This window comes from Oryzias latipes, chromosome 8, assembly GCF_053564925.1.
Source record: "Oryzias latipes strain Hd-rR chromosome 8, Olatipes_Hd-rR_3.1".
Taxonomy (NCBI): Eukaryota; Metazoa; Chordata; class Actinopteri; order Beloniformes; family Adrianichthyidae; genus Oryzias; species Oryzias latipes.
This window is the reverse complement of record NC_136244.1, coordinates 22,406,638-22,418,454: the sequence shown is the minus strand read 5'-3', so window position 1 is coordinate 22,418,454 and position 11,817 is coordinate 22,406,638. Positions and strand designations below refer to the sequence as shown.

The 11,817-nt window shown below is 41.2% G+C and overlaps 2 protein-coding genes across 2 annotated transcripts; both read right to left on the bottom strand.

Annotated features, from left to right (window-relative positions):
* Positions 1 to 1,005: 1,005 nt before the first annotated feature.
* Positions 1,006 to 2,396, bottom strand: tcap (titin-cap (telethonin)). Its single transcript, XM_004071277.4, has 2 exons — positions 2,136 to 2,396; positions 1,006 to 2,057 (listed from the first exon to the last, which is right to left on the bottom strand). The coding sequence occupies exons 1-2, from the start codon at positions 2,282 to 2,284 to the stop codon at positions 1,667 to 1,669; spliced, it is 540 nt and encodes a 179-aa protein (XP_004071325.1). The 5' UTR covers positions 2,285 to 2,396; the 3' UTR covers positions 1,006 to 1,666.
* A 5,742-nt stretch (positions 2,397 to 8,138) lies between these two features.
* On the bottom strand, positions 8,139 to 11,083 carry mreg (melanoregulin). The gene is made up of 6 exons (XM_023957415.2): positions 10,652 to 11,083; positions 10,353 to 10,564; positions 10,083 to 10,245; positions 9,899 to 9,989; positions 9,667 to 9,830; positions 8,139 to 9,452 (listed from the first exon to the last, which is right to left on the bottom strand). Exons 2-6 carry the CDS (start codon positions 10,445 to 10,447, stop codon positions 9,255 to 9,257), a joined length of 711 nt encoding a protein of 236 aa, XP_023813183.1. The 5' UTR covers positions 10,448 to 10,564; positions 10,652 to 11,083; the 3' UTR covers positions 8,139 to 9,254.
* Positions 11,084 to 11,817: the final 734 nt, after the last annotated feature.

The following is an 11,817-nucleotide window of genomic DNA, read 5'->3' as shown; positions in this document are numbered from 1 at the left end:
CAATGGGAAGGGGAAAGGGAAGGGGAGGTGGGAATGCTCAGAGCCTAAAACCCACCTAAAACTTCTAATAACTTCTAATAAACTCCTGCTGCTCTGCAGAAACCATGTCTGTAAATGACACAGGTTATTTGATTTAGGCTAAAAATTGCATAATCATAACCAAAAGAACACTTGGAACACTTTTAAAATAGATCAAAAGATGATCAGAGTGGGGTTTTAAACAGGATTTGCCCAATGAACAAACTATGGTGCTACACTGACACTAATTTTCAAAAAGAAGCTATAAATAAGTCGTGATAGTTTAAAAAACCCTAAAGAGATTGTTTGAATTTTGGACTTCAAAGCATTTTATTTGGATTTTATCTGTTGTAAATCATTAAAGTGTACTTTTTTTTTAAACTGAACTGTAAATCTTTGTTTTTTGGTCAACGTCATGGATTTTTTTGGTTTAATTTAGGGTTTTTCTGCGGTGGTTGGTTAATCTGCTGCATGTTTTCATTTTTTATTGTGACCTACGGTTGTCTATTTACAGATTTATTCTGGTTTCCCTGCTGGCAAACACTAAAACCATCAAACCATAAACTTGTACTTACATTTTAGAGAGGAATTCCTCTAGTTTAATAATCAGTATTAGTTTTCCTAAAATCCCTTCTCAGTCCACCTTAAACATCTTCTCTTTTAGTGTTGATGTTAGGTGACAGCATGTCTGACTGTTTGTGGAGGTCTCCGATCTGGTTGATCTCCCACTAGACTTGTGGTTTTCTTCCTGCATGGTTTTGTCATGCTTGCCTCATTTTTTCAGTTTGACCTTTTTGGAATTATTTGTAACATTCATAGAAGGCTGGACTGTTAAAATATAATGCAGTACAGTGAGACATCTTTGGATTCTGAGGGTCCGAGTCTGTGAAATGGACTTTATTAGTAACTGTTAAACTCAGTTCCTAATAAAGATCCTGAGTTTTGAACGTTGTGTTTAGGTTGCACTGTAAGGAAAAACAAATAAAATTTGTGGTTTTTCAACTTTTATTATGAAAAATAATAATTTCCTAACAAAAAATCAGCATCATTGCACCTTTGAAAATGATTTACACACTAATACAAGCAGCTAGTTTATCATCGGTTTCTTTGTGAGAAACAAATAAAAGCCGCCGCTAAACTAACAAGACAGATGAGATACGCCTCTATAAAAAAACAGGTTGTCATTTTTCCCAAATCCCTGCCTGGTGATGTCCTTTAGTGCACACACGGAAAAAACACTCGATCTGAAAGCAGCAATGTGTGTGTGATTGTGCCAGTGCATTCTGTTCCCTCGGCGAAGATCAGAAGCTGGCAGAAGCTCTGGAGTCCTGGAGAGGGACTAACATGGTTTATCACACCCCCTCTGACTCTCCTCCCTCTTTCCATCACTTTTTTGACCTGCGTGGTTCTTTCACTCATTATTTTCCATTACGATTCACAGACGTAAACTTTTAATCTAACAAAAAATTGTACTTTCAGTTGTCCTTTTGTGGTTAAACCCTCAAGTCCTGACAATCAACTTCCAACATCAAAATGTGCGACACTACAGACGGGTTTACGTTTCTTCTCAAAATTATCCCTGACTTTCTTCCATTCTTGAACTTGTCATTTTTCTCATCCCCCTCTTTCCCTCTTCTTCCTCACTCTTTCACCCTCTCTGGACCTCCTGGGACATGGAGCGACCCAGGACTTGAGGCGATTTGGCGAACTCCATGGTGGCTAGTTTGACAGGTGGGAGGTCCCTGGTGATCTCGTCCACGGTCCTCTTGCCAGGACAGAGCCCGTTTGGAACTGGGATAGGCACCAAGTCCTCCTCTGTGTGTGGGCCTCCACGCCCCAATCTGATGCCCAGCTCTGTGGGAACAAAAATGGGCAGGGGCAAAGTGTTTCTCTTTGGCAGCAGTTGGTGCTCCTTCACCCCTCTTTCCACAGTGCCCACCCTGACGACGCCAGAGGGGCAGGACTGGGTCAGACAGCGGGCCTGCCACTGCCGGGACAGAGTCTCCCGGCGGGAACTGTCGTTCATGTTCATGGTTTGTCTGTGGAATTCAAGAATTCCATAAAAATCTTCTTCATAGGACAACCAATTTGAGTTGAAGGGAGTTCAAATGTCTCACCTGTCCTGGGGCTGAGTCTTGAGGTAAACACTGACCCAGTCAGCAGCGTAGCTCTCCTTCTGTGCATTGTTCACCTCCCGCACGCTGCAGGTCAGCTGACCTCCCACCACCACACCGTTACTCTTCTCCAGCACACTGCAGATTGGCATCTTCTTTCCTTTGGAAGATCTCTCTCAGACTTACGATGTCCTGAAGATGTTGGCTTGTCTTAGTGATGCTTCAGGCTTCCTCTGTCTCTGCCTGGGATGTCTTTGCTTGGGTCTGCCTGTGGTTTATATAGACGCCCTGTTGCTATTTCTGATTCGTGTTGTCATTCTACAACCAGCGTGGACGACATCTGACACTCAGTCCAATGCGCCTCATTCCCGGACAGCTGGAAGCTCATCCGAGGAGGCTCTCTGGGGGTAATTGAGCGGAAAATCCCCTGATTCTCAGATTGTGCGCCCAGTCAACTTTTTAATCACCCTTACCACACTTTCCAGCTCCGTTAAAGTATCAGTAGACAGTGATTACATAAGCAGGGAGGCAGGGATGGGACAACAAGATTTGGGTTTTGACAGACACAAACAGCAGGTGAGACTTCAATCAATCCCTAATATAATACAAGTGCAGCGAATAAGTGATTCATGTCTGACTCGGAATACTGCAGTTTGTAATAACTGCTGCTGCTTATCAATTATGAAGAAGTACTAGCTGAGATTTTACGATGCTGCATGACAACATCAGTCATCAAAGGCCAGCGGATCTTCATCCTGATTCATGAACCTGGTGACAGAGCACTAATCAGCTCAGGTTACAGATCGAGAAGCGTCCACGTAGACTCCGACAGATCTCTGCCGTGGTGCCTCACTACCGGTCTTCGTCTGTGACTCATTCATCCTTACGGGGCACTTATTTCACCACAGGGCAGGTATCACTTATCGCACACGGCACAGAACATGACCCCCACAACAAGATGCTCCATCAGACAACAATAATAATACTTTGGATTCTGATGTTAGTTTTGTCTTCTGGTTAATCCACTGTGCGTTTGATCGTACTTTTTAGTTTCGACAACACCTTATGTTAACATGAACTTTTTTTGGATAGTGGAAAAAAACGAAATGTCACCACCTCAGACATGTTGTGAAACCATAGCAACCACGAATGTCATTTCAGAAGCCTCTTAAATCATTTTGAAAGTACCATCCCTGTTTTTCAGCAGTTGTAGACCTGAAACGAGAAAAAGTCATTTTCTTTTGCAAATTATGAGAGCAGAGTGGTTATTATTTAGAAAATTGTTACAAATGTGTGAGTGGTAAAAGTTTGTGAGCTTCAGTGACAGTCAGCGGATCTGTATCACCGTGACATCTGTGCGAGAAAATAACTAAACTTTTCCAGTAACTGCTGTTGGTGACGCAGGCAGAGACTTTTTATAGGAATGGCCAGAGAGATCCGAACACCAAAAATAAATGGAAAACAAAATAATAAATCAATGTTGCTTCTTCTGCAACAGAAGATTCTTATCGCTTTAACGCTACATGTTGTTTATTTGCAACGTACAATTTAAGCCAGGACTCTACCTGAATGGAAAAGACACTGAAGGATATTTTTTTAAATAATTGAGACCAAAATTTCAAAACTTTTAACAAATTAAATAGAAATAAACTGTAAACAATAAAGAAATATAAAAACTAGAGTCAACATAAAATATTACATATACAAAAAGAAGTAATTAAAAAAAAGAACATGAAAAGACAAGGCACACCCTTTAGGGTGAATAAACCTTAAATGAAAATTACGTTGTGCTTTTACTTTCCACTTTCCATGATCTATTAAGATAAAAAATAAACCTAATGGTACAAAACTAAATAAAAATAGATCATTTTTGTGTGACTATATCCATTTCTCCGTCTAAAAAATTTTATTGTGTTCTTAACATGATTTAATTTCACAACTTTTTTGGGGGTTATTTATTTTACTGCACAGCTTTTCTATAGTCCTATAGTTTTTTCTTGCAAATTAAAGTTTTTTCTTGCTTAAAGGTCCAACATGTGACTTTCCTGCATTTTTATTGTCTTTTTTTTGGATGTTTTTCTTTTGATACATCTCACACTGCAAAACAGAATCTAAAGACAGTAAAAAGATTCTTGTTTCAAGAAAAAATGTTTTAATGTCTGTCTTGCAAGAAAAACTTCTTCTCAGGACAGATTTCAATAGCAAAATAACTTAAGAAAACTTGTCTTGGTGACTAAAAAATGTTATTACAATATAATCATATTGTAATAAAATTCTTTTCTCGGTAAGACCTTTTTTTTTCACCATACTGGCAGATTTTGATTTTGCTTATTAAAAGACTTTTTTCATTTCAGTAATTTTTTACTTATTTCTTGGGGCCTGGTTTTCAGTGCAGTCTGATCGCCTCACTTGAAAAATGCCAGAAAAACCTGAGTGAGATAAGATTAAGTGAACCCAGTTTATCACGTCTTAACTGCTGAATTGCGAGATGTTTCGGCTGACATGGATTCAGTCTAACCTAAAGGGGTTTTTCCAGTCCACCCTAAACAGTATCACAAATGCTGGGATGTTTGTGGGCTTTCTTATATGACACTAAACCTGTGTTTGTCAGAGGTCAGAAGCTTGACTTGGGTATTTTTAACTTAAGTGCCATTTGGGTGTCACATCTGTTTGGAAGCCTCTCCTGACCTTTTGAGATTTCTGTCCTTTGACCTCAGTGCTTTCATCAGCTTCTGATGCCATCTTTTTCTGATCCTCCGGTTCCTCTTGACCTTTTGACTTCACCCACGACAAAAGAGGACCTCTGAAAAGAGCTGGCTTCTGAGCAATAATTTACTCAAACATGAGCTAAAATCTGTGTTTGGAAAATTAAACTGGACATACAAAGCACGGCTCTTAAGATGACATGAAAATATTGCATGAATTTGCCTTAATTTGAACAGACATTTTAAAAGGTTATGTTTAAGTACACACCTCTTTCAGGAAGTTTCATATTATATAATTTCAACTATTATGCAAGAAAATTCGAAATATTTGATATGTTTGAAAAATTAAATCACACAATTGACTCAATCCCTAAAATAGTTCTAGACATTGGAGAAATGAGGCGTGAGAAAAAGCCATCAATTATATGCAAAATTGTTCGGCACTGCTGCGATTAAGCGTGAAGATGTCCAACCAATTGAACTTCAGTGAGTGATCAATGAATGATTTGTACATAGAACCTGTGACCAGACTTTTTTTTGTCAGGCACATTGTTTACTTGTTAAATACATAAATAACCCCTTAATAATGAAACAGGTCAGTAAGGTTGCCCTGTTCTCTAACATCACCATCAGAAAAAAAAACTTTTCATTTAGAATGAATGTATCTTGAAAAGTTTTCATACAAATCTTCTCAAATTTACTGACAAAAGTGATGACCACCAGAGTATGACCCCTGTTGGTTTCTTCCTATAAACATATTTATTTTTCATTATTTCTATCTCCTTTTTTTGTGACATATTTGTGGTTGGTCACTATAAAGTCTCTCTCACCCCTCCTCTTTTGTTATTTGGGCTTGGGACCGGTAGGTGTGAGTACAGTAGGTCACACAGACACACGCACAGCTTCATGCCCATGATGCAGGAAGGTTCTCATGAAAAATATTGTTTCATGTTAGCACCAAAAATGGAAAACTATGGTCCCTCTGCTCACTTCTACAACAAGGTAGATGACCTACCTTGTTGCTGCTAAAGGTGTGTTCCGCCAGACATACAGTCAGCCATGTTGTAGACAAAGTCATTATTCGAGCTCTTCCCATAACCATCAATAGAAAATATTTTATTTGAATGGTAAAAAAAATGATGTATACTTAAATAGCGCTTTTCTACCTTCTTTAAAGGCCCAAAGCGCTTTACAGTCACAGACCCATTCACCCTTTCACACACTGGTGGCGGCTCCGCTGCCGAACACTGGCACCAACCTTTCACCAGAGGCAAGGTGGGGTTCAGTCTCCTGCCCAAGGACACTTCGAAACAGGGGCGGGCAAGGCAGGAATCGAACCTCCAATTTTCCGATCGGAGGTCGACCGCCCTACCACTGCACCACGGCCGCCATTGAGCTGATAATTTTAGAGGGGAGGCATGTGTAGTTGGACTTGGATGTGATCAACTCACAAGACTTCATTGGCTTCCTCATTTTGGCAGGATTTCATGAGTCAAGTTGTTTCCCACATGCCCCACACCAAAAGAAGCATCAAAGTTCTCGTGGGAATAGTTGTTTTCCCCACCCCCCCCATTATGTATCAACTTTGGACCTGCAGGTGTGGGGATGTTAGGTCACAGACAAAGTTAAGCCTGGGGTCAAATTGACCCCAAAGGAACACCAATGTATGCAATATGTGTTTAGCACATTGAAAAAAAATATCATCATGAGAATTTTATGCTTAACCAGTTGTCCCCATCAAATTAGGAAAAGTCATGAATTATTTTTTGATTGACAAACATTGAATTGTGGTCAAATTGACCCCAGGGATAATAGGAGGGTTAAGCAATCAAATTAATATGACACCAAGACGGACATTCATAAGAACAGATCTGTGATAAATAAAAAGCCTGGACCAAGATTTGCACCAGTTTAACATTGTAGGTGGCAGACGATTACACGATTAAAACACAAAAGAAGAAAAGTCCCCTACCTGCGTATCTGGTACAACTGGTCAGCGAGAGACTTTCGTAGGACCTGCAACCGACCAAAAATTTGAAATAGCTCAAAACCCAATACACGTGAAGACCCATCGGCCGAAACCCTCGATGGACATCTGCATACATTGACGAATGAAAAACACAAAAAACACTTGAGAATTACCTATCATAAACGACCAAAATGTCATATATGAACAATGCACAGATTTTACTTGGTGTGACGTGGTCTTTGGAACTGGTGCAGACCAGATGAATCCCACTGTTTAATTAAAATAAAGCATTGCCAGGGCCCATGGCGGGAGCTGACCATGGTGCTGACGCAATGGGATTTCTGCTCAGTGTGCTGAATGTCAAAGTGAAGAAATTCAATGAAGCGCGGGTTTCTGTGTTCTTTGCGTAGTTTATTTGTACTTCTTTTTGTGGTTTCATGTGGTTCATTTTCTCATAAATCTGTGAAAATGTCACATAAAGAACCACAACATTTCTCACTTTTTCCACATTCACGTATGATCAGGTTTCATGCATGAATTATGCGCAAATTGTACATTGCGGCAGCGTTACGCGTTTTTTAGGAAACGCCCTGAGTTCAGAGATGGATCTTAGATGATCTTAGTTTTTCTCATCCGAGCTGGTAACTGGCTCAAAACTTTACAACTGGGTAGCGCCAATATTGCTTGCCCTTTTTGTTGTACCACTAATGTTAAGTTGGAGTTGTGAGGGGCTGTAAACTAGCAAGAGAGCATGTAAACAGCTGAATGACAGGAAGTAGTGGCAGTCTTACACTGCATCAACAGTCCCGCCAGCAAGTCGAATTTCTGATGAACTCCTGCCACTCTGCAAAAACTGTCCTAGAAAATGAAAACATAATAATTAAAAGACCACTAGGAAAGTTTTTACAATAGATTAAAAGATGATCAGAGTGGAACTTCAGCTCATATAAGAATTTCATTTAAAGTTGCGAACACTAAATTCCAAAAATGTCCAATCTTTTTCATCTTATAAATCACTAGTTGTTGCATTTGTTTTGTCTTTGAGTTTGATCCGACATTAAATAAATGTATGTCCCTTTTTTAATTTGTCCTTTTTGTTGTACTTTTATTTGACCTTTACCTCTTTGCTGTGAGTCACACAGTGCTAATGAAGCCAGAGGAGAGGAGCGCCTGCAAAGGTGAGCAATGACGAGGTGCCAGGAGCAACTTTGTGTTGCGTAACAGTGTCGCCCCAGCTGCTCCAAAGTGACATTTAAATGAGCTGTCAGCAAGAGGAGGGGGACAGGAAGTGTGAGGGCGGAGAAGGCCAAGAAAGAAGAAGCTCAGGCCAGGTGAAACACGGAGAGAATATTTATTTTTTATTGTGACAGAGGGGAGAGTTTGGGCACACAGAGCCTAACCTCATACACAGGTTAGCCTGACACAAAGTGCTGGCTTAACAGAAAGAAAACTCTGGGGAAAGTAAACTTCTTACTTACTCCCAAACACAATCTCTAACTTCATATCGGTGTCTGTCAAGAGCCTGCATGTGTCCCCACTGCTGGGTCTCTCTTGCATAACAGCAAGCAGCTGATCGCACTCCGCCCGGCATGCATCCTGCAGCTCAGTCTGACCTCAGAAGTGGCAAGATCAAATCAGAGCGATCATAAGCGTGCAATCTGATTTGAACTCATTTTCTCTGACAACAGGCTCTTTGTTGTGGATAGGAAGATGCTAAACCTGCCACAGTAGGTTCCATTCTGCTCAGCATTTCATATAATTTTGAGGGAAACCTCCCTGTCAGGCATGTCAACTTTGAGTGACTGCAAACTTTTCCACAGCATGTGACATGCTTTAAGGCAGAAACTTTATTTCAGTCAGAACACAAACCTCCACACTCATTTCAGTGTTTGCCCTGCTAGAAGACAAAAAAAAAAAAAAAAAAAAAACACTTAATCTGTATCACTTGAGGGTCATTTCAGTCTCTTAACAAACCATTCCAAAGTGCACACATTTTCATGATCCATTCTCCAAGTTGGCAAGACTATTCTTAATTAGACACTCTTACTTGTAAATAAAAAAAAAAAAAACAACAAGTGATGACATCAGATTAGAGGGCTGTTTCTGCACCGCTGGGTCTGATCATGTGCTTAAGTGAAAAAGTGCTGATAATCACAGGACATGATATCAGGGCTGTCCCGAAAAGAACATTTTTACCCTGAAGGTTCGCAGAACAAAGAACAGGCTGGAAATTCCTTTGTGAAGAAAAAGAAAATCTTTGACTTTATGGAACCAAAGCGACCTTTTAGATCGGAGCCGGACAAAACAGTGAAGATTCAAGCTGTGCGTGGGGGAAAAAAAGGAGCAAAACATTCAGCTGAAATTGCAGCACGGCATATAAAAGGCAGCATTCTGGGTTGACTTATACTGCCCCCTGCCTCCTGTCTGTTATCACTGCAGATTTCAGGATCAGTCACTCAAGTTCTCGTCATCCTTCTCGCTCTCGTCTTCATCGCCGCCTCCATTCAAGGCTTCCACCCTGGCCAGCAGTAGCGGCAGGTTTATGGAGAGGCCGGGTGTCTCCTCGTCGGAGTCCTCCTTTGGAGGATAGAAGCGCTTTGCCTTTGCTAAAAAGTCATCCGCAATATCGAGGTAGACGAGACGATCCTACGAGAAAGGTAGAAGTGAGAGTATTTAGAGAAAACGAAAGTGTGTCTTTGACCAAACAGGAAAAATAAACAGTAAGCCATTTATGTGCAGATCAGGAATAACAATTCAAGAAAATAACAAAGAAAATGTGACCATTTAAGTCTGTTTTGTCCGTCCATTGTACTCTTCAAAGTCTTGTGACATGTTCCACCTGCACATTTGACAAGCTCACCAGGATGAAAAGATATCTCTCTGGAGGAGGCTCCCTGGTGCAGAAGATGGAGGTCTCCGAGTGCAGAGATTGAAGCATGGCTCGTGCTGCCGGGGCGTTCCGCATGCGGTCAAGTGAGGCCCCGGCAGACACCGTCAGCAGAGAGTCTGCCTCAGCCATGAAACCTGCAAGAGGACACTTACATCAGCACTCTGTTGATACCATCAATCACCTGTCATCTCTGCAGCTCTACCTAGATTCTCCAGAATGGTTTTCCATTTGTCTCGGACTTCTCTGCGTACATCTCTCATGGCCTCTATGTCAACACTCAGACGACGGTACCCCTTCATTAGACAGGGACATTTTTACAGTAGCTCTGGGAAAATACCATTAATTCCGCCAAACAGAACGGTTCCAGAAATCCAACATAGCCTCACCGTGGATCCCATGCGGGTCTTGTTCCTGGCCTGCAGCAGGGTGTACAGGGTCCGGTCGTCGGCTCTCTCAGAGTGGCTGGGATCTCCGGGTTCACTCCACAGATTGGTCTCTTCATCTCGCCGCTTTTGGACTTCACGCGTGAAATAATCCAACGGATCTGGACTGAGCGTTCAGCCGAAACACAAAGACAAGCAGCCATTAACAGGCCTGATCCCATCACCCCAAATTATCATAGCAATCATCTGTGAAGGGTTATCGTCTGGTCTTACGTTACTAGTGGCTGCTTCTCATCGTCATCATCCTCATCGCCAGCGCAGCAGCAGCAGCAGAACTGCATACAGAACCTCTTGACGGCAGAACCCATCTGTTACAGTCAGCAGCTTCTCACAGCGCTGGATAATCCAGAGTCTTTGAAGAGCGGAGCACCTTCCTTGCTTTTTCAAACTTTGATGGGATCCTCTGCAAAGATCTACTTCAAAGCCTAAAAAGAGAAAAAGTAGCTGTCACAGCATTTCTGAGCTCCATTGAAAACATTGAAATCAAGAGATCTCTCCCCCTCAAACTCTACCTAATCTTCAACTTCTCATTTTCCATCGTTCTCCCACGGCTCCACATCCTGATCAATGATGAGACAGACCCGGGCCAGACGGAGACTCTGCACAGGCTGATGGCAGCTTCTGAGCTCTGTGTGGAGGACAATGAGAGCACAGAAGCGCTACCACTCTGATTAAAAAAGGAAAACTTTTCACACACGCAGAGCCTCAGAAGACAGTCACAGCACAGTCATGTGAGTCGCAGCCTCTCCTGTGTTTGGCATTGGGTTTTGCCCCGAGGACAAACACATCTCTAGTTACACATACTGCATCTAATCCCCCATGATGGTATCGATTCAGAGGTTCGTCCTATTGTCTGCAGTTCCAGCAGAAATCACGTACTTAGGAGTTACGCAAAGTTTCTGGTCTGTTTAGGACTCACAGCCCTCCAAGTTCAGTAATAAAAGCAGTGTGTTGTGGCAGGACATGACGATGTTTATACATATTCTGTTTATACAACATAAAGACGGAGGCCCGCCGGGTCACAGGATGCTCCTCGGAACACAAACATCCTCATGATGCAAATAGTGAAGCATCTTCTGCACCAGGAGGTGAGTTTTTCTGACGTTGATAATAAAAAATAAAAAGCAACAGACAAGTGGTAAGAAAACAAAATAAGGCAGAACATTTCTAATCAAAATATCAGGATTTTTTTATTTGATCTATATAAAACATTTGTTGTTTTTACAGCTCTGTTTAAAGTGAAATACAGAAAATCCATCTGTTTCTGCAAAAACATTTACGCAATTATTTTCAGGGAGTGTAAAATTAATTACATGTTTTGGAGAAAAAGCTTATGACTTAAGTAGCATTAAGATTCAGGGACACAGAAAAAAAATTCACCTGAAAAGCACACAAACACGTCCTCTTCAATTCGCTGACCTCTGGTCATTCAGAACCCTCAAATCAAACAGAGGCACAAGGATCTAGGTTAGAGAAAAGGACGTTTTTGCCGAAAAATACTTAAAATCGAGAAAGCAAGCCGTGTAAATCTGCTTTATCACCAAAGAGGTCATAGAGTTTTGAGACTTTAAACATTTTGTGAATCTTTTACTTAATTCTCAAGACAATTTGTCCATTTTTCTTTTCTTTGTGTCAACGTTCTAAAGACTTCCTCACAACATATCAAGTGAAAAAACGC

Coding starts and splice junctions, on each gene's coding strand:
- tcap (XM_004071277.4), bottom strand. CDS start 2,284: ATGCCAATCTGCAGTGTGCTGGAGAAGAGTAACGGTGTGGTGGTGGGA. Junction 2,058..2,135: donor AAGACTCAGCCCCAGGACAG/GTGAGACATTTG, acceptor TGAATTCCACAG/ACAAACCATGAACATGAACG.
- mreg (XM_023957415.2), bottom strand. CDS start 10,447: ATGGGTTCTGCCGTCAAGAGGTTCTGTATGCAGTTCTGCTGCTGCTGC. Junction 10,246..10,352: donor GAGAAGCAGCCACTAGTAAC/GTAAGACCAGAC, acceptor CTGAACGCTCAG/TCCAGATCCGTTGGATTATT. Junction 9,831..9,898: donor AACCATTCTGGAGAATCTAG/GTAGAGCTGCAG, acceptor GTCCTCTTGCAG/GTTTCATGGCTGAGGCAGAC.